This window comes from Pholcus phalangioides, unplaced genomic scaffold, assembly GCF_987345545.1.
Source record: "Pholcus phalangioides strain wild (caught in Gottingen) unplaced genomic scaffold, Ppha-v1.0 ptg000018l_1, whole genome shotgun sequence".
Lineage (NCBI taxonomy): Eukaryota > Metazoa > Arthropoda > Arachnida > Araneae > Pholcidae > Pholcus > Pholcus phalangioides.
This window is the reverse complement of record NW_028301611.1, coordinates 11,068,386-11,094,555: the sequence shown is the minus strand read 5'-3', so window position 1 is coordinate 11,094,555 and position 26,170 is coordinate 11,068,386. Positions and strand designations below refer to the sequence as shown.

Here is a 26,170-nt window from a genome sequence, read left to right as displayed (position 1 = left end):
TGAACTTCTCACGACTTTTCCCATTAACGTGCAGTATGGCGATAACCGTGTATGAATATCGGCTGTTACACACCGCAAGTATATGCCCGAAACATCGAACACTCTTCTAACTCAAAAACTACACTTTCTAAGTGAATTTTAATTTGGCAGTTAATTTCATTACATTTTTACTTACATTTTAGAATGATAGTTTTAAAATATAAATTTAGATTTATTAATAAAGTTTTTAGACTAATAATTGTAACATGTATCAAGAAAATACTGAATTTATTCTTCATATATAAATTGCAACATTTTTATCAGAGTTAAATATGAGAAAATGTCTGTAGTTTTTTGGCTCTTACATTATGCGATAGATGGCGCTTTACAATTTCAATTGATGGGTTTTCCCTAAGAATCTTCAAACTGTTTTATTTATTTATTTATATTTAGACAAGACAAGAAAAAATCAAAAACATACAAGACAGAAAGACAAGAAGAAAACTACAAAACAAACACTATTTGACCCGAAGGGATACCATGAATCATAAACAGTAACACAAGTGGGACAATCTTCTCGGCAACATTGAGAGAGAGAGAGAGAAAGTGTACAAAAACAATAATACTCAATAATATTACGCAATAATAATATTCGATATCAAAATTAACTTTTTTCATAATATTACTTAAATGTTTGAACAACCCTCTCTCTCAAATTACAGTGATTAGTTAATTATCAAATAAAAAATGAACTGTTCAATATTCGTTATTTCAAATACGCAATTTATAAGATAGAATAAAATTTTTGTATGTTCCTCCCCAGACAGTTAATCCATATAATATATGTGGGAATAGCCGTGCATAGAACACTTCTCTCAAACTGTTGTATGAAATAATAGATTTTAGTTTAAACATCAAACTCATAATTGCTCTTAGTTTATTGACAATTAAAGTTGTGTGATCTTTCCATTTCAAGTTGGACGAGATAAACTAATCCAAGATATTTATAAAATTTATTATTCTTTCTATATATAAACACAATTACAAATAGTATCAGGATGAAAATCATCACATTTAATTTCAGTTGTCTTTGTATTTAGATTCATTAAATTAAAACATTTGGTTTTACTTGCGTTAAGCTGTAGTCAAAGGCTCTTAATTCTTTTATTTATGGTGTAAATGTCATTTTCTAAATTTTTTTTATCAAATCTTCAGTGGCGTCAGCAGTTCAAATTAAGACAGTATCATCTGCGAATGACACCAAATGACCAGAAATATTAACGTTATGTATTTCATTTATATAAATTAAGAAAAGTATTGGTCCTAAAATCGATCCCTGGGGTACACTTATATTTATTATTTCAAAATCACTTTTACACTGTCATTGATTCTTACCGATTGTTTCCTATTTGTAATAAAAGATCAAAACCAGTCAAGGGGAGAAGGCCTCTCTCTCTTATTCCAATATTTTTACGTTTTTCTAATAAAATATCCCAATTGACTGAATCAAATGCCTTGCTAATATCAATAAACACAACTGCTACCTTTTTATGATCATTTATATGATTTGTTATGTAATCCATAAATTTAGTCGTAGTCATTTCAGTGTTCATTTTTTTTCTCTAAAACCAAATTGACAATGTGAGTAATAATTGATAGCTTTTAAATGAGTATTTGAGTTATTGTTTAACCCATTTTTCTATTAATTTTGACATAACAGGTAATACTGAAATAGGTCTGTAGTTGTTCAAATCCTCTTTGTTACCCGTGTTGTATATGGGTGTGACAATCGATTTTTTTAGTTCAGTAAAAAAAATTCCGGTACTTGGAGATTTGTTGATCAGATCACTTATATAACCGATGAGTGGTGACGATAGATAATCTTGAGCACTCTGGGTGTTAAGCCATCACTTTCGGCAGGTTTTCTATTATTTAGTGATTTAATTAAATTATCAAGTTGTGTGAAACCAATTTCTCAAAAAACATATAAGTTTATATTAGAATTTTCAATATGAGTAAAATTGCTCTCTTGATTGTTTATATCATCATTTTTCACCCGATCATTAAAATTGGCATTAAAAGAGTTAACTAGTCGGTGTGGATTATCATAATTTGGTAAAGTGATATTTTTCTTATTATTTATAAAGTTATTTATGAATTTTCATTGTTCTTTTTTATTCGATCCTAAGATAATGAATTTCTCTTTAAAAAATAGTCATCTTTACGTTTCTTTATTTATTTTTTTTTAATTAGCTTCATATTGTTCATACAAAATTTTATAGTCAAGTCTAAATGGTTACTTGCGGTGTTTAATATACAATTTTTCTTTAATATTTATCATTTTGATCAAGTCGTTTGTAATCCAATCATTGTCTGTTGTTTCATTTTTGGATTTAATATATATATATTTTTTGTGAATAAATTAGAATTAAATTGATGATGTTCAAAAAATGTGTATAGGCATTATCAGTATGAGCATCATCAAAGACACGTATAAAGTTTACATTTCTAATGAAATTATCAAATATTTCATAGCAAATCCAGGATTTTTCTTTATATACATGTATTAATGTATATTGTGTATTAAATTATTACCATTATTATTTGGTAAATGTTTTTTTTCATTAAACCAATTAATAGATGGCGATCAGAAATCCCTGCAACATAAACTCCAATTTTACATGGAAGTGCATTTTTAAATGAGCGGAAAAATACGTGGTCAACATCAGATGAATTTGTAATTCCAGTTCTCGTGATACATTTTTCAAATGAGGAGAAAAACCATTTAAATAAAATAGATTGAAATAATCATTTACACCAATATCATCAATATTGTAAAGATTTATATTCATATCACCCATAATAAAGATATCTGAGTTTTGACATTTATTGAAATATGTTTAAAGTTTCCCATTGAATTGATCCATGGTGAAGTTATGAGATCAATAGATGAATGAGAAAATCATATTCAATTCACAATTTTAACGGCAATACTTCAGCCGTTAGGAACTGATTTGACATCAATTCAACTTTTATACCATTTTTGATAAACACTTCCAGATTGGTTGTAATCACGACATTTATAATAACCATAATACCCTGCTATCATGTACATATTTACTTCACTCTCCTTAATCTAAATCTCAGTAAAACATATTATATCAAAATTTTCATTAATGTATTTTAAGTAAACTAAAAAATATTAGCAAAATTTTTCCCTCATACTTCTTATATCACAAAGAATATATGTATATTGCAATGAGACAGATTAGATACCATATTACAAGTGTTTAGAAATCCAGAAACAGAAGCAGTCAAATCCAAGACAGCCATTTCGGCAACATCGTGGTCTATATCAATATAATTTTCAGTTTACCAATCAACCATTGTTCACACGCAGTTTTTATATTAACGCTAATTTCTATATTTTACGCTAAATTTTTATATTAAGCACATTGTTTCTAACACCAGAACTACCACGCGTTCATTGTGGCCACTTTTGAAACTTTGATCGCCATTTGCAAGTCTATTTTTACAAAATTTGATAATTTCCCTCCTGGTTATTTCCTAATTTGTCGAAAAATGAATCTTTTGGACCAAAACTAAAATTTTAAGTCATTTTCTGTTGATTTTTAAAAACTACTTCTGCCTAGAACTGCCGAGTGGTCATTTTGACTGCAGTTGAAAATTTCGTTGCTTTTAAACAGGTTTTAAAAATACTATGAATGCATTTTTTTCAGGAAAAAAATAAAATTATCCATTTTCTTGCCGAAATTATCCATAGTGAGAATCGTTCATTCTTGTTTACATTGTAGGCTTACGCAAACATACATTTATGAGATTTTTCACAATTTTGAGAGCTTTCTTTTTTCTAATAATTCCTGTAATAAGTACTCTAATTTTAAAATTTTCTCTTAGAATTTCTTCTAGTTTTTTCCCCACCTTAATTTCTTGGAGTATTCGGACCTCTGGTGCTTGTGATTTTTCCAAGACCGTTAGTATTTGGGCGACTAATTAAAAATTATTAATCAAAATATTTTTCGGAAAATTTTGGAAATTCTTTTTCTTCTTTAAATTCTCAGTTTCTAATATTTATGTAATTTTCCAGAATTTTTTGTCTTTAATCAATATTTCAAAATATATCTAATTTCTCCAAATTTATGCTATTCCCCCCCCCTCCCCAATTGCGTTTAAATTCTCAGTTAATGAAATTTTTTGGAATTTATTTTCGATATATTTTGAAGAATTATTTTCAGCTTCTTTTTCGAAGTATTTACTTTAATTGCTTTCGGAATTTTTGAATTTTTCAATCTTTCTCGACAAATTATTTTCAATTTCTTTGAACTTATATTTCAAACATTTTCTACTTTTCATATAATTCATATTTATTCATCATACGCCGAATTAAAAAAATTTTTTAACACCATCTCTATCAAAATTTCATTCATTTTCATTTTTTTTTTTAAATTTCTTCCGGATTTTTCATTCTAAATTCAGAATTAAAAGAATGACTGAAAACAACAATCCATCACGTTTCAAATATTTCAAGACAATTTTTTCACAATAATTTTATTCCCAAATTTTCTATTTCACAGAAATCCATCTTATTTGATGGAGTAAAAAAATAAATTCCAAACATAACGAAAGAGAGAAAAAATAAGAGAAAATTGCCAGCCCTCGTTCCTAAATTCAGATATTTCGCGGAAGAATGTCGGAAACAGGCCGATATATAAATGCGTGTCTTATATACGGCGGGTCTGCTATCTCCATGGTGGTCGTCGATAAATCATATACTACTTACTCTTTTCTCTCCGTTCAGACACCACGCTCTATTTATAGCATTAAAGGATGAGGAACTACAGGTTCGGCTTTTTCCTCTCCGCCATCAGCCATCATCAACACACCAACCTCGGCTGTGTTTTATAAGGAACAGGCTCCGACGACCCGGAAGACAGCTGGGATGGAGTGTCTTTCTTTTCCCCTTCACCATAATACTTACATAGGACCCGATGGTCTGGTGTTAAAGGGATCGATTTTACCATTTTTTTTTCCACCTCGGAACCACACGTTACTGTCACTTACGGGCACGGCCTCCAGGCTATTTCCTTATCCGAGGTTGAATATATATAGGTAATGCATGTCCCGTGAAGTTTCTGACACGTAAACTGAATTATTGCACCCGAAAAAACATTGTGTAGTAAAAAATGGAACTATTTGTTCGTGGATCAAATTTTCTTAGAAATGAACGTTTTCCGCGTGAAATTTCCATAATTAGAGATCGAGACAATGTCTGTTGCTATATTTATGCATAATTCTGAGGAAAAAAGTGGTTTTATTACATGCTTGACGCCCCGACTTGCTCATTAGTATAACCCCGAATACGGGACATTATCGTATTTTTCTGTATTTTTGCAATTCCCGACTTTTTTTCCTTAATGTCCCGCTTTTGCCATTGAGCTTGCTTTATTTCATAATCTTCACTACATTCGGGAATGAAGGTAATTTGATTAATTCATAATCTGTGATGTGATCAAAGTGATTACAAATATTCGCATCTTACATATTTGTTATGATCATTTTTTTCCATGAATTGTATTTCAGATCACTGCAGACTTGCGGTAGCGCTGTACTTCTCGCCCAGGGTTACTAATAAAACATATTTGAGAATTTTGTAGAGAGTTGGCAACGTTTTTGGCGAGAATTGGCGATGCTTCGTATTTGTAAAAAGATTTCAGTACCCCATCGTGTTGCTCTTTTTTTTTCTTTTCTTTTTTTAAGAGTTTTTTCTAAAAATTATTTTTGAAAAAAAAATTCATATAGAGAATTTGAAAAAAAAATTAAATAAATCCTAAAAATAACTAAAAAAATCAAGAATTTGAGAAAAAAATTAGTTTTCTTGATCATAAAAAAAATTTCCCCCTTTTTTAAAAAATAATATTAGAAATTTGAAGAAAAAAAATTGATAATTGTTTTTTTTAGTTTAGTAAATGCTAAAAATAAAAAAAGAGTTAAATGTAAAAAAATTAAAAATAATAATTTTTTTAAAAGAGAAAAAAATTTAAACAAAAAAAAAAATCACTAAAATTGTGGTTTTTTTTTTAATTTACGTGAAAAACTTCACAATAAAATTTATATAAATAATTCAATAATTTAATTTATATGATGATTTAGATTATCTTTAATAACTGTAAGAAAAACTTTCAAGTTTTTATATTTCAATCATTACTTGATAGTTTAAATTTTTCGAACTTCTAAAAAATCTTGCAGTTACCAAAAAACATTTTCACAAAAATTTCTAACAATTCGATATCATTTCAGAAAAAATTACATAAAAAATTGTTAGAAAGTAATTAAATATTTCCACGGGTTAAAAAAAAATTATTCCGATAATAATGATATTAAATAAATTAATTTGTATTAAATTTAATATAATTAATTAATTTGTATTAAATTTACTATAATTAATTAATTTGTATTAAATTTAATATAATTAATTAATTTGTATTAAATTTACTATAATTAATTAATTTGTATTAAATTTAATATAATTAATTAATTTTTATTAAATTAAATAATGAAATTAAATATTAAAGTTTTACGTTATGGGGTTTGGTGAACAACCTTGGCTTCCCATGCTTTCCTAAGGGAAAAATCCCGTGCCTTAAGGGAGCATTTAAAATTTTTCTAAATTCATTTTGGGGCCTCCTTAATTTTTATTTCTCAAATTTTACAGGTAATTTCAAACAATTTAACGAGAGATTTTAGGATTATAGTAGCTGATTATTTTTGTTTTTCGAAATCAAAAAAATAAGATTACTTCCAAAATCCTCAAAAGAGAGTTTTGAATATTAAAATTAAAAAAACAATATATTTTTTTAAATTTTAATAATTTTGAACAATACTTTAAATTTTCTAAACTTCTATAAAGTCTTTCAGTTGCCGAAACATTTTGACTAAATTTTCTAGCAATCATTTCAGAAAAAAATTAAATCAAATCATGTTAAATAGAAACATATACAGTCGAATTCCGTTTTAACGAATACCATTATAGCGGAAATCTCGTTTTAACGAACACTCCTCTAATCCCTCAAATAAGTTTACATAGGAACAATTCACACAAACAACCTGAAATCCTTTACAACCGAATTTCTTTATAACGAAGTGATTTCTCCGGTCTCTTGGATATCGTTATAACGGGATTCGACTGTAATAAATTTCCTGTACCTACGGATATTACAACTCTCAATCCGGAGCAAAATCAATAAGTGTGCTTCACTAGATATAGTCAAATTTTTTATTATTCTTAAATATTAAATATAGTAGTATAGTTAAGAGAGGCTACTAATGCCTCTACTTCAGCGCCTCACGACACAGTGCGAGAAATTAGGAAGGCAGATTCATGTGTCTCCAGTGGTGTAGATGGTAGCATGCTTGCCCGGTATGCAAGAGGGCCTGGGTTCGAGTCCCGGCGGAGACGTGATGACTTTTCTTTCCGAGCTTACCTCAGCATTATATCCGGAAAATAACTGTTTCCTTGATATCTCTGGCTGAGAAAAAAGCCATCTATATCTCTCTAAAACTTAATATGCTTAACTAACAGACATCGTGAACTAATAATAATTTTTCTCATGTTCATAACGTCTACATCAAAGTAATTGCTCATATATATATCAGCTCTCTCACATTATAAAATTTTCCCTTCATCCATCGTACAAACAAAAACAAAGTATGTATCACAATTATGCAAATTTTTCTTCCGAGAAATAATATCGATAAAATTATACGTAACATATATTCATTAAAATTTATTGTAGGAAAAAGGTAATGAGTTCACTTCCATAGAGACGAATCAAACAATAAAAGCAAATTCTCGTACATGTATGATAAGTGCATAGACATATTTTTTACATTATCAAGTCTCAATGCTTACTAACTATTGAATTTTTATTACGATATTCCAGACGTCGTTCGTAATTGCTCCTGTCGTAAATGCAGTATTTTATGACATAGAAAAGTTTAGGTAATTTAATAAATCAAAAATAATGTCTTTTCTAAAATTACAAAAAAACGGAGATTTTAAATTTAGTAGTAAAAATGGGTTTTTTTTCTAAATTTTAATAATACTCAATACTCTAAGACTCTCTTACTCTCAATAATCTAAGAGTCTTTAATAAGACTCTCAATACTTTAAATTTCCTAGACTTTTATAAAATCTTGCAATTCCCAAAAAATTGCAAAAAAATATTCCAAAAATTCAATATCATTTTAGAATTTTTTTTTTAAAAAAGCACATGTCTAATACCTAACCTTTAGTCAGTTACCAAATCAATGAGTGTACTTCACTAGATGTAGTCAAAAATTTCTATTATTTTTAATTCAAATACTTTACATTTGGATCCCGTTATAATGAACTCCAAGAGAGACCGGGGAAATCACTTCATTATAAAGAAATTTCGTTATAAAGGAATTCTAAGTTTTTCCATGTTGTTCCTATGTGAACTTATCTGAGGGATTAGAAAAGTGTTTGTTAAAACGAGATTTTCGCTATAACGGTATTCGTTAAAACGGGATTCGACTGTATCTGCAACAAAAGCTAATAGACGTAACTAAGAGACATCGTGAACTTATAATTTTTCCCAAGCTAGTAATGTTTGCATCAAAGTAATTAGCTCACATATCACTGCTCTCACATAATAAATTTTTCTCTGCACCCGTCGTAAAAATAAAAACCAGTTATCACGATTATGCAAATTTTTCTTCCGAGAAATAATAATGGGTAAAATAAGTAAAAGTAATAAGTAATCACTAAAATAATGTGTAACATATATTCAATAAACTTTATCGTAGGGAAATGTAATGAGTTCCTCCGTGAATTGAGGAATCAATCAATAAAAGCAAATTCAAGTACATATACAAATTCTTTGACCCATACAATATTAAGTGTAAATACTTACTAACTATAAATTTTTTTTACGATATCCCAGACGTCTTTCGTAATTGCGTTTGTCGTAAATTAGGTATTTTATGATGTAGGAAAGTTTAAATAATTTAATAGATCATAAAATAGCAAGATTTTTTCCCTAAAAAACATTTTCTGTAAAACCTCCTAAAAATTACATAAAAAATTAGTTTTAAAAATTACAAGAATTTTTTCATATATATATATATATTTCAATAACTTAAAAAAAAATTATTTAAATTTCCTAAACTTCTGTAAAACTTTGCAATTGCCGGATAATTTCAAAAAACATTTCTATAAATTCTATATCATTTCAAAAACAAATTGAATCAAAACAAAAGAAAAACGTAATAAATTTCCCATAACTATGAATAGTATAATTTTCAATACGGCACTAAATCGATGCTTTTACGTTACTGGATATAGTTAAATTTGTATTATTTTTAAATTAAATATCTTCAAAAAAAAGAGCTTATGGATTTAACTAATGGATATCGTGATAGAAAACTAATTCTTCCGAAGCTGATAATGTCGACATCAAAGTAATTAGCACATATATCAACCCTCTCACATAATTAATTGTCCTCTTCATCCGTCGTAAAAATAAAAACCAATTATAACAATTATGCTAATTTTTCTTCTGAGAAATAATATTAATAAAATTATATGTAACATATAGTCATTATAAAATTTATCGTATTTTAATAGGAAAAGAGAGATAATAAGTTCACTTACATAAGCGGGAAGACAAACAATAAAAGCAAATTCACGTACATTTACGATAAGTTCGTATACCCTTACACTATCAAGTTTCAATACTAACTATCTATTCAATTTTTTTACGATATTCTAGACGTGGTTCGTAATTGCTTTTGTCGTAGATGAAGTATTTTATGATGTAGAAAAGTTCAGATATAATTTAATAAATCATAAAATAAGATTTTTTTGTGGAAAAAAATTGTAAAACCGTCAAAATATTACATATAAAATAAGTTTTAAAAATTAAATTTTTTCTTCTATATAAATTTTAATAATTTCGAAGAATACTTCAAATTTTCTAAACGTCTGTAAAACCTTGCACTTGCCAAAAAATTTCAAAAAAAATTCTAAAAATTCAATATCATTTTAGAAAAAAAATTGTTAGAAAGTAATTAAATATTCCCACGAGTTAAAAAAAATCATTATTCCGATAATAATGATATTATATAAATGAATTTGTATTAAATTTAATTTAATTCCTTAATTTGTATTAAATTTAACTTAATCCATTAATTTGTATTAAATTTTACTTAATCCATTAATTTGTATTAAATTTAATTCAATTCATTAATTTGTATTAAATTTGACTTAATCCATTAATTTGTATTAAATTTAATTCAATTCATTAATTTGTATTAAATTTAACTTAATCCATTAATTTGTATTAAATTTAACTTAATCCATTAATTTGTATTAAATTTAACTTAATCCATTAATTTGTATTAAATTTAACTTAATCCATTAATTTGTATTAAATTTAATTCAATTCATTAATTTACCCTTACACTATCAAGTCTCAATACTAACTATGTATTCAATTTTTTTACGATATTCTAGACGTGGTTCGTAATTGCTGTTGTCGTAGATGAAGTATTTTGTGATGTAGAAAAGTTCAGATATAATTTAATAAATCATAAAATAAGATTTTTTTTGTGGAAAAAAATTTATAAAACCCCAAAAAATTACATATTAAGTAAGTTTTAAAAATTAAATTTCTTCTATATAAATTTTAATAATTTCAAAGAATTTTTCAAATTTTCTAAACTTCTATAAAACCTTGCACTTGCCAAAAAAATTGAAAAAAATTCTAAAAATTCAATATTTCAGAAAAAAATTAAATCATAACAAATTCAAAAAAAATTAAATCATAACAAATTCAAAAAAAATTAAATCATAAATTCAAAAAAAACATAATAATAAATTTCTCATACGTAACTTTTAATCAGGCACCAAATCAATACGCGTACTTCACGAGATGTAGTCAAATTTTAATTGCTTTTTTATTCAAATATCTTCAAAAATAAAAGAGCTAATAGATAGAAATAAAAACAATTTTTCTCAAACTCATAATGTCTACATCAAAATAATTAGCTCATACATCAGCCGCCTCATATAATAAAATTTTCTCTTCATCCATCGTAAAAACGAAAACTAATTATGCATCACAATTATGCAAATTTTTCTTCCGAGGAATAATATCAATAAAATTACATGTAACATATATATTCATTAAAATTTATCGTAGAGAAAGGTAATGAGTTCACTTCCATCGGGATGAATTAATCAATAAAAGCAAATTCACGTAACATATATGTGATAAGTGCGTAGACCTATACTCTATCAAGTCTCAACACTTACTTATCAATTCATTTTTTTTACGATATTCTAGACGTCGTCGTTCGTGATTGATTTTGTCGTAGATGAAGTATTTTTTAATGTGGAAAAGTTTAGATAATTTAGTAAACCCAAAAATATTAAGGTCACTTCTAAAATCACAAAAAAAATACAAAAAACAGATTTAAAATTTAAAAGATAAAAAATTGTTTTTTTCAAAATTTTAATAACTACTCAATACTTTAAATTTTCCAAACTTTTATAAAATCTTGCAATTCCCGAAAAATTTCAAAAGAATTCTAAAAATGCAATATCATTTTAGAAAAAATTAAGCCCAAACAAACTAAAAAAAAATACACATAATGAATCTCATGTTGTTGTTGTTAGGAACCATCGAGTCGATTCCGACTTGTGGTGACTCTATAGATCAGGGGTGGCCAAGTGCTGGCTCGTGAAGTGATTTTGTGCGATCTCGTGTGACAAGGTAAAAATACCGTGAAAAAATTAAATTTGTGATCATTATCTGAACTATCGGTTCCAACAGCAGATTTGAAATTTAAAAGAAAAAAAATTGGTTTTTTTCAAAATTTTAATAACTACTCAATACTTTAAATTTCCCAAACTTTTATAAAATCTTTCAATTCTCGAAAAAGTGCAAAAAAAAAAAATATTCTAAAAATTCAATATCATTTTAGAAAAAAACTAAATCAAAACAAATTTAAAAAAAAACATATATATGTCTAATACCCAACCTATAATCAGGTACCAAATCAATAAGTGTGTACTTCACTAAATGTCAAATTTCTATTATTTTTAATTTAAATACATTTGTACCGTGAAAAAATTAAATTTGTGATCATTGTCTGAACTATCGGTTCCAACAGCAGATTTCTTGATTAACAAACTGCTTACAAACTTCTTATTTCTATTGACGAAATTAATTGAATAAGTAACTAATTAATTCAATTAATAATGGAGTGGCTTATACACCGAAGTTGCACCACTGATGCGGCCCGCGAACAGAAAGAAGTTGGCCACCTCTGCTATAGATCATAGCTCTCCAAGCTGGTCTGTCATTCACAGCATGCCTAAGTTACGCTAGCTTCATTCCGGTGCTTTGCACCACCTCCTCTATCCATCTGGTGCTCAGTGGTGTTCTCTGGTGTCTCTTCCCCTCTCTTTCCCTTTATTCTTCCAAGCATTATAATTTTTTCTAATGAGCCTTCTGTAAGCAGTATATGACCAAAATAAGATAGTTTCTGTTTATAGTGACTGTTGCTTCTAGAGAATAGTCAGCCTTGACTTCTCCTATAACTGATTTGTTAGTCCTTTTAGCTGTCCATGGAATTCTAAGCATCCTCGTCAAGCAAACCAACGTTCAAAGGAATCAATTACTTTTTTATCTGCTTTCCGTAGTGTCCAGCTCTTGTATCATCAGCATATCTAAGATTGATGATCACTCTACCTCTAATTTTAACACCTGCTTCGAATTCCTCTAAATGTGATACTCTCATTATATGTTCTCCATAGAGAGTAAATAAGCTTGGGGAAAGAATGCATCCTTGCCGAACTCCTTTTTTCATTTCCAAACCATTCAGTTAAGCCATAGTTTGTTTTTGCACTTGCCTCTTGGTTAATATACAGATTTTTGATCAAGCAGACGAGGTAATTAGGCACTCCGATTGTTCCAAGAATATCCCAAAGCTTATCATGATCAACTCAGTCGAAGGCCTTTGTATAATGAATGAAACAAAAACATAACTTCTTTTGATGTTCTTTTGCTGCCTCCATTATCCATCTTATATTGGCAATTTGGTCTCTAGTTCCCCCCTATTTTTTCTGAAACCTGCTTGTTTTACTGCCAATTTTTTTTTCTATAGTGGTTTCAAGTCTTTTCTGAACAATTTTTTGTAGAATCTTGCTAGCATGTAGTATTAGAAAGATTGTTGTGTAATTGGAGCATACTCTAAGATCACCTTTTTTGTGAATGGGTGTGAATATATACCTTTTCCTATAGTCTTTGGGCGACTCTATTTTCTCCGAGATTTGTTTTCATAGTGAAGTTAGTGCATCGATAATATTTTCATCTGCCTTTTTGAAAAGCTCTGCTGGAATATCGTCAATACCTGGAGCTTTGCAATTTTTTTTAGTTGACTTGTTTCCCATCTGACTTCGTTCTTTGTAATTGGTGGTTCACGATTAATTTATATATTGCTATTTATTATCTTTCGATCTGATTACTTATAAATATTTTCTGTGTATTCTTTCCATCTGTTTACAATGTCTTTTTCAGAGTTCAAATTCTTGTCTTTTATGATACCGAAACCTGGATTGAAATTTGCCCGTGATTTCATTAATCCTCCTGTGGAGGTCTCTCGTTATCTTAGTCTATTGTCTTCTTCAATTTGTCTCCATTTTAAATTGAGAAAAGTCTTTTTACCTACCCTTGCCTGTCTTTGAAATTGTGCATTAAACACTTTCATTTGCTTTTCCAGCAGCCTTTAGATATTCTTCTGTATTCGGCAATTTCAAGAGCTTCTTCTGACAGCCAGGGTTTTCTTTTTAATTAATGGAGTATTTATATTTGCTTATTATAGCATCCTTTAGTATATTTTTAATATCAGACCAGAGTTTTCTTGGTTCTCTATCTACTAGATCAAGCTCAATAAAACGATTTCTTGATGAAATTCTACAACATTCCTCTGGTACATTATCTAACCTGTAACCTAGCTGGCGCTTTTCCCGTTCGATTTTATTTATTTTAAGTCTCATCTCCGAAATGAGTAACTGTTGATCAGACCTACAGTTAGCACTTGGCAATCGAGTGGTTAGGGGAGCTAGCCTCTCACTGTGCAGGTCTTGGTTCGAATTCCGGTTCGGGCATGGATGTTCACTAACAAATACCTTGGACGGATCATGCTGATCCCATGGGAATACGTGTGGATCCAAGTTATTGTTTATAAAAAAAAATTCTTGCATGTGTTGTCACAGAGTTTTTCCATCTTTTGTTGCCAATTACGTAATCAATTTTGTTCTTGTACCTGATGTCCATGTGTGCATTTTTCTTTTAGGCTGCTTAAAGTAAGTATCAGCAATGAAAATATCGTTCGATGAACAGAATTCAATTTGTCCAGCTTCATTCCTATTTCCGAGCCCAAAGTTTCCTGTAGTACCTGGAACTACCACATGTCCACCCTTTGCGTTTAGATCCCAATGATCATCAACATATCATTACTGGGTGTTTGATCTCAAAAAATATTACTTGTTGTAGTATAGTATGAAATTCATCACTAACGGCAACAGTATTCAACAGCATCAGTTGTTGACGTATGTACTTGGATTATCGTGATATTTATTGGACTACTTTTTATTCTGATTGACATAATCCTATCATTAACAGGTTGCACACAGATGAATCGATGTTATTCTTAATAATTATTGCTACTCCATTTTTTCTGAATTTTTCATGTCCAGAGTAATAGATCTTATAGTCATCTGACTGAAAATATCCCGTACCAGTCCATTTCAGCTCGCTTACTCCGCGAGAATGTCAGTCTTTGTTTCCCTTTGTTTTTCCATTTCCATTTCTTTCTTTACAACTTGTAATTTTCCATTATTCATACTTCTAACATTCCATGTTCCCATCCTGTATTTTGTTTCTTTGTCAAACTCAAAGATTCCCTAGTGTTTCTTTCATCATTAGATAAACTTCCTAAAGGCTTTGAGATCTATCTACGTCATTATGGTCAGAAGACCGGGATCCACCAGGATAGTCATCTTGCAGCTTTCCAGTAATAAAGCGGTTGCTTTTCGACCTGGGAAGCCATCTTCCAGCAACATGACATATTTCCTTTTTTTTTTTAAGCCTTATCCATCAGTTTTCTTGGCAGCGATGACAAGTAGCTTGCCATTGCCTTTTCTCATGCCTAACCTTTAATCAGGCACAAAATCAATAAGTGCACATCACTAGATGTATTCACAAATTTTTATTATTTTCAATTTAAATACCTGCAACAAAAGCTAATATAAATGTAACTAATAGATATCTTGAACTAATAATAATTTGTCTAAAGTTTATAATGCCTACATCAAAGTAATTAGCTCACATATCACTCCTCTCATATCATAAATTTTTCTCTTCATCCATCATTAAAACAAAAAAAACCAATTATCACGATTATGCTAATTTTTCTTCCGAGAAATAATATCAATAAAACAATATTTAACATATATTCATTAAAATTTATGGTATGGAAAGCAAATGAGCTCTCTTCCATGGGGGGAGCGAATCAATCAATAAAAGCAAATTCACATACACATATGATAAGTTCGTAGACTCATACACTATCAAGTCTCAACACTTACTATCAATTCAATTTTTTTACGGTATCCTTAGTCGTTGATTATTGCTTTTGTCGTAGATGGAGTATTTTACGATGTTTTTCTATCGTCGATATCGTATGTGGATACTGACCTCCACCGTTCTCCATGCATTTACTCCTTCGGAGTTTGTCAGTCTTATGAATATATTTAGTTCTTGTTAAATGCCTTTCTCTCTCTGCGAGTGTGTAAGTAATTATCTCCAAAACAGGAAACGCGTCCCGTTTACCATACTCCCTTCAAGCCCGAGCTCCTCTTTTGTGAATGATCGTCGTCGTCGTCGTCTCAGTCCTACGAAGAGTTATCTCTAGTATCGTAATTTTACGAGAATTTTCAGAAAAGCGGGTGCCCTTTTGATGAAGATTCCATCTCTCTCTCTCTCTCTCGCCGTTAATAACTGTTGTTCGGAGACTTTTGTTCGGCGAGTTGTTTGCTTCACTCATTTTACTGAGAGGAGGAGGTAGAGAGAAACTCAAATAGAGTTCGTTTGTCAGCTTATAAAATAGGAAACATTTTCAATTATAAGAGACAATACGTATATGCGATTTTTCCCCGTTATTTTTTTAAAAATACAGGGTAACCCATAAATTTCTTAAATACAAGTGTTCATAATTAAAGTTCCCGTACTCTCTCTGTGTGTAGTTTTTTCTCAAAAACTACTTATCCGAAACAGCCAAATTTTCAGGATATAATAATGTGTTCATGGGAAAGAGAGATTTATGCAATGAAATCAGATGGACTTTTGACCACCAGGTGAAAGAATTGCGCTTTTTATTGCATTTTTCTCCCATGGTCCATATAACGTTTTTACCAAGTTTCAGTGGAATACGCCTACCAGAATGGAAATATATAGGTCTGAGTAGTGACAGCATAATGATGGGAGCTATATAGGTCTGAGCAGTTTCAGTACAATAACGGGAGCCACATAGGTCTGAGCAGTTTCTGTACAGTGATGGGAGCTTCATAGATCTGAGCAGTTTCAGTACAGTAACGAGAGCTACATAGGTCTGAGTAATGACATGTCAATGAGTAATGACGGGAGTAATGACGGTCCTATTATAGGTCTGAGAAGTGTCAGTATAGTGACGGGATCTATATAGGTCTGAGCAGTGTCAGTATAGTGACGGCATCTATATAGGTCTGAGCAGCGTCAGTATAGCGACGGGACGGGAGCCACATAGTTCTCAGCAGTGTCATCCACGAATCACCGGCTGACACTTTGAGAACGTTTTGGACACCGAAGAGAATTGAAGAATCGTTCAGGTCCAATCACAGGAAATACGCCTTTTGTGAAAATAACTTTTTCGCACACCAAATTCAAATACACCAATACCTTCAATTTTTATGCATTTTTAAACTTTTCACCAATTTATGGGACATGTAAATACAGTCGAACCCGTTCATACCGAAGTATTTTTCGGTTATATATTAATTTTTTTTTTTATTCTTAAAAATGGTGAAATGTTCTCTGTAATGGTTATGTCTGTTCTCTATAAAGTTATGGAAAAAAGCTGTTTGCTCACGATTTTTGTCAAAAAGAAATTGAAATAAGCATCGTTGGAAAAACGGAGGCGAATATATAAAAAAATTCGGGACAACTAAAACCACGGGAATGCCCCGTAATACGGGACAAGAGTGATCCGTCGAATTGTTTCAGGCATTTAACTGGTCCTATAATTCAGAAATATTGAGAAACTCCGCCTTAATCTATTCAAACATTTGTTTGCATCTAGCAAGTAGGTGGATGAAACGAATATAACATCTGTTTTTATAACATCACCTAGCTATAATACCCGGCGTTGTCCGGGTTTTCCTGAATGAGGCTTTTTTGGATCATGATATCTCCCTCTTTCTTTGAGGGACATGCAAACCGTGTCCAAGTTCACCAATATGGCGACTTCCAACGCGACTCATGAAAGAAACAAATCTAGATTTAAAGAAACGTAAGAATAAATATATTTTTTTTTCTTTTTTTTAAAGGGTGCTAGGTATTTCGATTCCCCACTTTAAACTTCAAGTCATCCATCTCTGCCTGTTTCTGCTTCAAAAAATGCTTAATTAAAGCTGTGGAATTTTTTCGATGTGATGTACTTTTTACGGGCCCGTAATTAATTTTAAAACATCCTAAGCTATATGAATTTATGCAGTTGATATTGAAAGACAATACAGAGACATTAATTTTCATGCTTGAGAAGTTATTACATGGATATCTAACTCGAAAGAAGGTCCGGCTAATTACTTCATATTTAATTTTCAAGGCTTCGAATATCTCTAAGCGAACCCAATATTTCAAAAATCGAGAATTCTATACAATTTTTAAAATTATTGATGTGACAAAAAACCCCCACCATACTTCCGCATTTTTACATTAAAATCGGCAATTTTAACACTGATTTCTGTGAGGATCACCCTTTTCCGGACCCTCAAAGTGATGCTGATGATTATGACGTCATTTAAAAAAACCTCATTACTGGGAGTATTGAACATGTGGCACAAACCATTATAAAGGCATAAATATTATACGTATATTGGCAGCGTTGAAGAAATGACAAACCATTGTAAAGGCATATACGCGTGTGAAACGCATTGCTAGGGAACCACGGTAACCAAAGTAAACGTTCGGGAAGTGATTGTTGAGGCCCGACAACCATTGTTGCGCGACAGTTTTTTGCCCGTTTGGGGCACTTGCCCTGCTCTGACAAAATTTTAAAGTAGCCTATCGTTCAAGTCGGGTCCCATTTGGTATATATGCAAAATTTGGCGACGATCGATCTAAAATTGTAGATTTGTATAGAGAACATACACACACACAGAAAATCAATTTTATATATATAGATTAATTAATTAATAAAACAAAAGTTACCTAATAAGAAATAACGTTTGAAAATTCCATTAAAATATTCGATTAAAACTCGAATAATCAGTTGATTAATCAGTTACACTTTTTTTGATTAACCAGTTAAAATTTTGATCTAGTCCTAGCCCTAATATTTATACTTCCATTTCTATTCATAATCATTTTCTTCTTATTCTACTTTTCATAATGTAGCAGATAAAGGGTAAAACTCAGATAAAATTTCAATTGTGTAAAAATTTATACATAATTTTTGTTTTTAATGTAGAATACCCGGCGCTTCCCGGGTTGTTTTCAATTACTGGGAGAATTGAAAAAGTAACAAACCATAATAAAGGAATAAACTATAACGCTGGCAGCATTAAAGAAGAGGTAAACCATTGTAAAGGAGTATACATGCCTGAAACGCATTGTTAGAGAACCGCGGTAACCAACGTAAACATTCCGAAAGTGATTGTTGAAGCACAGGAACTATTGTTGCCCGATGGTTTTTCACCCATTTCGGGCATTTGCCCAGTTCTGACGAACTTTTAAAGTAACCTACCGTTCAATCCCGGTCCTGTTTGGATTGATCGATCCGCGACGATCGGTCTAAAATTGTAGATTTGTATAAAGGACAAACTAATCATTTTCTTCTTATTCTACTTTTCATAATGTAGTAGATAAGTGGTGAAACCCAATTTAAAAACTGGTAAAATTTCAATTATGCCCAAATTTATACATAATTTTTGTTTTTAATGTAGAATACCCGGCGCTTCCCGAGTTGTTTTCAGTTACTGGGGGGATTGAAAAATTAACAAACCAATATAAAGGAATAAACTATAACACTGGCAGCATTAAAGAAGAGTCAAACCATTGTGAAGAAGTATACATGCCTGAAACGCATTGTTAGAGAACCGCGGTAACCAACGTAAACATTCCGAAAGTGATTGTTGAGGCTCAGAAACCGTTTTTGCCCGACGGTTTTTCACCCATTTCTGGCATTCGCCCAGCTTTGACTAACTTTTAAAGTAGCCTACCGTTCAATCCCGGTCCTGTTTGGATTGATCGATCCTGCGACGATCGGTATAAAATTGTAGATTCTTGTATAAAGGACATACCTGCATACATACTTTCCCATTTATGTATAAGATTTCGATCCATAATCATTTTCTATTATTCTACTTTTGATAATGTAGTAGATAAGTGGTGAAACCCAATTTAAAAACTGGTAAAATCTCAATCGTGCCCAAATTTATACATAATTTTTGTTTTTAATGTAGAATTACCGGCGCTCCCGGGTTTTTTTAAATTACTGGGAGGACTGAAAAATTAACAAACCATAATAAAGGAATACACTATCACACTGGCAGCATTAAAGAAGAGGCAAACCATTGTAAATAAGTATACATGCCTCAAATGCATTGTTAGAGAACCGCGGTAACCAACGTAAACATTCCGAAAGTGATAGTTGAGGCCCAGGAACCATTGTTGCCCGACGGGTTCGCGTCCATTTCGGGCATTTTCCCAACTCTGACGAACTTTTAAAGTGGCCTATCGTTCAAACCCGGTCCTTTTTAGTACAGCCTATACGGAAAATTTGGCGACGATCGGTCTCAAATTGTAGATTCGTATAAAAGACAAACATTTATATATAACATTTCTATTCATAACCATTTTCTTCTTATTCTTCTTTTCATAATGTAGTAGATAAAGGGTGAAGCCCAATTGAAAAACTGATATGATTTCACAAACTTGTGTCCAAATTTCTAAGTTTTTTTTTATATTAGATGAATCCATCAATAACTTCAACATGAAATCAAAAAAGGCCTTTTTCAAAAGAAAAAAAAAACTCCATCTTCCGACGATACCGAAACTAGCTTCGTTTTTATCGAATTTTACATGAATATACATCCAATTCCTGTCTTTTATCAATTCCCGAGACATTTCTCTCTTCTACAACGTCTTTTATCCCGTTTACATGGCAAGTTTAATCAGAAATATATCTATATATATATATATATTGACGGTGCTTGTTGGAACGATTTCTTTTACTCCTTTTTTTTTCCCGAAAAGATGATCGTTGCTCCGGAAAAAAAAATCAAAGCAAAAAAACGGGAAATATATACCTATTGTCAGAAAAGAACTAATCGTGTGAAGCTAATAGGATCTCGCTTAGCTTATTTTTTCTAGCTTTTTCGTATGGTTACCTCGAAGAAGATTCAGCTTCCCATCCATTGCTCTTGCTCTTCTCTCAGCTTCTCTCTGTCTCTCTCTCGCTCTTTTCATCCTCCATCTTCTAACACACAAACACACGTGACCCCCACAAAGTTGATCGCAGCGCCCCCTCTCCACCGCCATCCGAAGTAATAGGCGAAGTAAGTTTTCGCTTCCCATGTGTTAGTTGAGAAATAGCACAAATGATAGCAACGGCGTGGATAAAGGGTTGAACCTGTGTTTGTGTGTTTGTGAGTGTGTTCGAGAGTATTTTTCCGAATTTTTTGAATGTGGAAAATTTTTTTTATGAAACCTGTTGAATTCGTTTCCTAAAAATCCCCCGTTGCTTATACCTGAAATTTATTGAAATGGTCGAAAAAGTGAATTTTTTAGAAAATTTTCCATTTCTGTGAACGATTTGTATGGATGAATTCCTCGGAAAAGACTTGGAAATGTTTACGGCTGTGAAACTGGATTTTGAATTTCTGTTTTCAAGAGTGAAATATCGTGGATAATATCTATAAGGTATAGGGATTATCAACATATTTTAAGAATTATTCTAATTTTATGAGTGATATGAATATTGAGATGAAATCCTCAAAGAAAAGCTTGTGAAAATGTTTTTGGCTGTGAAACTGGGTAGTGATTTCGTTTTCAAGAGTAAAATATCGTGCATAAAGTCGTAAGCCATGATTATCGTCAATGTTGAGAATTATCATGATTCTATATATGATTTGTGTGGACAGAGTACTCGAAATTATTGTACAGGAAAATGTTTTCGGCTGTGCAACGTGATTGTGAATTCTTATAGTTTTCAAAAGGAAAATATCGTGGGAAAAAAATGTTGCTGTGATTATTATAAAATTTTAAGAATAATCATGATTCTGTATGATACAATGGACAAAATGCTCTAAAATGGTACTGGAAAATGTTTTTGGACTGTGTTAATTCTTATATTTTCAAGAGTAATAGATAATATCTTCGTTTTGATTCTCGTCAAATTTTGAGATTTATCATGATTCTATGAGCGATATTCATATGGGAAAATGCTCGAAAATAATGCTGCAAAATGTTTTTGACTGTGAAACTGGATTATGGATTATTATATTTTTCGAGTGTAAAATATCATGCATAATATCATCAGTCTGGTTATCATCAATTTTTTACAATTATCATGATTCTAAGAGTGGACAAAGTGCTCGGAAATGTTTCCGGCTGTGACACTGGAAAGTAAAATATCGTAAATAATATCTTCAGCCGTCATTATCATTAAATATTAAGAATTATCATGATTGTATGAGTGATGTAATTATAAAGCCGTTAAAGAACATTCGTTTTTTATGCACATTGAAAGCACGTGGGAAAGTTTTTCAGCTGTGAAACTGAAAACAATATCGTGAAAAGTATTTTCAGTAGCTATTATCATCAAATTTTGAGAATTATCATGATTCTATGAGTAATATACATGGATAAAATGCTCAGAGAAAAAGAACTTGGAAAATATTTTTGGCTGTGAAACAGAATTGTGTGTGGATTCTTTAATTTTCCACGAGTAAAATATTTTGAATAATATTTCCAGTAGTGATTTTCATCAAATTCCAAGAATGATCATGATTCAATGACGGATATACATGGACGAAATGCTCGAAAAAAACGCATGTGAAAATGTTTCCAGCTCTAAAACTGAGTGGTGGTTTCCTGAATTCAATGGTTTTTGCTTGTCCTTTTGGAGGAAACAGTTATGGAAACCCTAAAATCCTCTAATTCTGTGACATCGTATTCAATACTATGCATATCCACAGTCCATTCAAACCTAGATAGTTATTCACTGCGTAAAATTCTTGACTGTGCCAGAAAGATTACAGGGGATTTTTCTGTGAAGATTCTTCATTTTTACATTCTATCAAGAAATAATTCTAGAAATTTCCAGACAAAGCAGCTATTTATTTAACCATGGATAAAAGTCCATAAAATTGGATTTCTTACCACACAAAAACGTTGCACACGTACCTTTTAGCACATGCAAGTCGTGTCATTTCAGTAACAATCAACAGGTACCAAGAACATTAAGGGGGAAAAAATCAATTTTTTGCAAGAAAGATTAGGCTTTTTATCTTCAATGGATTCCTCACGGGATGAGTTTCTAAATTTTAGGAGAAGAAATAAGGAGGGAAGACGCCACGTCTAAAGTATTTTTCCATATAATGGCGACTGTTGGATATTTCTTCTCTCAGGTCTCGTCAAACGAAGCGCAACTGCCACCAGAGTTTCTACAAGACTACAATTACACGTAAGTGCTTACTATATCTCTGAAAGACAACAATTGAATGTTGGAAAATAGTACTTTAAGGCAGGAGTTCTGATATCTTCGTCGGGCCAAATCGAAATTTCCCACGTGGCCCGCGGGCCACAAACTCAGCATTTAATAGGGGAGCCAGTGGGAGGAATTGAGCACGGACAAAAATAATTGAAGACTTTTAATTAGTTCTGAAATTATTTCACATTGATTATTAATTCCGATTAGTTCTAAAATAACATTTTCGCTAATTCTGAAAAAACTTTTTGATTAATTAATGATTGAATTAATTAATTATGAGATTGATTTCAACCTGAAAATCATTTTCAATGATTCTGTAATTATTTTAATACGTTAATTATGAAATTATTTTCTTTCTCAAGGTATCTTGAAATAATTACTTTCAATAATTATGCAATTATTTTTTTATTTGTTGTGAATTAGTTTCTATCAGAAATTACGAAATTATTTCTCTCTCTGGTTTGTAAGGTTTTCTTTCAGCAATTCAAGAATTATTTCTCTTTCATTTAAATTCTTTCATTACCAGTTCTTTCATTTAAATATTTCTTTCAATAATTCTGCATTTTCGTCAATCTGTTCTGGTATTATTTTTTTCATTAATTACGAAATTATTTCTTGCATTCATTAGAAATGTTACTCTTTCATTAATTCCGAAATTATTTCTTTCATTAATTCCGAAATTATTTCTTGCATTCATAAGGAATGTTATTCTTGCATTCATAAGGAATGTTATTCTTGCATTCATAAGGAATGTTATTCTTGCATTCATTAGAAATGTTATTCTTGCATTCATAAGGAATGTTATTCTTGCATTCATTAGAAATGTTACTCTTTCATTAATTCCGAAATTATTTCTTGCATTCATAAGGAATGTTATTCTTGCATTCATAAGGAATGTTATTCTTGCATTCATAAGGAATGTTATTCTTGCATTCATAAGGAATGTTATTCTTGCATTCATAAGGAATGTTATTCTTGCATTCATAAGGAATGTTATTCTTGCATTCATTAGAAATGTTACTCTTTCATTAATTCCAAAATTATTTCTTTCATTAATTCCGAAATTTTTCTTTCATTAATTCCGAAATTATTTCTTTCATTAATTTTGAAATTTTTTCTTTAATAAATTCTAGAATTAATCATTTTTTTCGTGTTTTCAACCATTTCCAGAAAATGATTGGCAGGCTACAGCAAGAAGCTCCAAGGGACAAATGTGGCCCGCGGGCCATACATTGAAGACCCTGCTTTAAGGCAACTGGCTACGTTCAAATGACGGAGTTTTTTGAAAAATGTCGAAAATAGTATCATAAATTTATTTGAAAAAAATGCTTTGCACAGAATTCAAAACTTTTGTTCTTCATGCAATAATTAAACACAAATTTATAGCTGATTCAAATCATTTGGAACAATGGTTTTGAAGGCAACAATCAATTTTCAAACGCGTTTTTTGAAGATTCATTTTTTTCGTTACTTTATTGCATGCGCAAAACCACAAATTTCTCAAAAACTATACAAGACATTTTCTCATGAAATGTTTCAACAGCGTTCCAGTTAACTTTAGCTGATTGAATGAACGCCAGAACTTTACCACTGGATTTATCCCGTTGTCCAGATCTCTTCCAGACCAGCTTCGTGATAGAATCCGGAAAACTGTACTCTTTGAGTCAAAAGAAAAATTTATACAAACATACGAAATGTTTGAAATATTTTTCCCGGACAATTAGTTACTGTCGCGATTCACAGATATCTTGGTGATAACAGAAGAGATGAGGTTGAGAATTATGAATGGAGATGAGGTAGGTTGAGAATTGTGAATGGAGATGAGGTTGAGAATTGTGAATGGATATGAGGTTGAGAATTATGAATGGAGATGAGGTTGAGAATTGTGAATGGATATGAGGTTGAGAATTTTGTGAATGGAGATGAGGTTGAGAATTTTGTGAATGGAGATGAGGTTGAGCATTGTGAATGGAGATGAGGTAGGTTGAGAATTGTGAATGGAGATGAGGTAGGTTGAGAATTGTGAATGGAAATGAGGTAGGTTGAGAATTGTGAATGGATATGAGGTTGAAAATTTTGAATGGAGATGAGGTTAAGAATTTTGTGAATGGAGATGAGGTTGAGAATTTTGTGAATGGAGATGAGGTTAAGAATTTTGTGATTGGAGATGAGGTTGAGAGTTTTTTGAATGGAGATGAGGTTGAGAATTTTGTGAATGGAGATGAGGTTGAGAATTTTGTGAATGGAGATGAGGTTGAGAATTTTGTGAATGGAGATGAGGTTGAGAATTTTGTGAATGGAGATGAGGTTGAGAATTGCGAATGGAAATGAGGTTGAGAATTGCGAATGGAGATGAGGTTGAGAATTAGTAATGGAGATGAGGTTGAGAATTTAGTGAATGGAGATGAGGTTGAGAATTTTGTGAATGGAGATGAGGTTAAGAATTTTGTGAATGGAGATGAGGTTGAGAGTTTTTTGAATGGAGATGAGGTTGAGAATTTTGTGAATGGAGATGAGGTTGAGAATTTTGTGAATGGAGATGAGGTTGAGCATTGTGAATGGAGATGAGGGTGAGAATTGTGAATGGATATGAGGTTGAAAATTTTGAATGGAGATGAGGTTGAGAGTTTTTTGAATGGAGATGAGGTTGAGAATTTTGTGAATGGAGATGAGGTTGAGAATTTTGTGAATGGAGATGAGGTTGAGAATTGCGAATGGAGATGAGGTTGAGAATTGCGAATGGAGATGAGGTTGAGAATTGCGAATGGAGATGAGGTTGAGAATTAGTAATGGAGATGAGGTTGAGAATTTTCTATGAGGTTGAGAGAAAAATGAATGTACATTAATGAAGGTATATTTTTAGAAGCAATTGAAGGGAAGGGAACCACCATGCCATTTCATCTGTTATCTTAGACTAGTCATAATGTATATGTTACAGTAAAGGCCTAAAGACTAGTAAAAGCTAAGTTTTACTGTTAAGACCTAGATTTAATAAGGCGAGTTGGTAAAAGCTCGAAATATACTTACAAACGTTTCCATTTCAGACTTTTATATCAAGACAAAGCCCGTTTTTAACGAAGAGATTAATCATTAAAACTTTTTTTTATACTAG

General features: G+C 31.0%; 1 protein-coding gene across 7 annotated transcripts in view; it reads left to right on the top strand.

Moving 5' to 3' along the window:
* LOC149071729 (potassium voltage-gated channel protein Shaker-like) overlaps positions 1-26,170 on the top strand; it is a 432,235-nt gene that overhangs the window by 251,112 nt on the left and 154,953 nt on the right. The window contains exon 1 of one of the 7 annotated variants that reach the window (XM_089248042.1): positions 21,841-23,031. The exons of the other annotated variants lie outside the window; for them this stretch is intronic. Within the exon in view, the coding sequence (XP_089104168.1) occupies positions 22,946-23,031 (86 nt within the window). The 5' untranslated portion in view covers positions 21,841-22,945. Of the gene's footprint in view, positions 1-21,840; positions 23,032-26,170 lie in introns of those variants that run through there. 7 annotated transcript variants of the gene reach the window in all.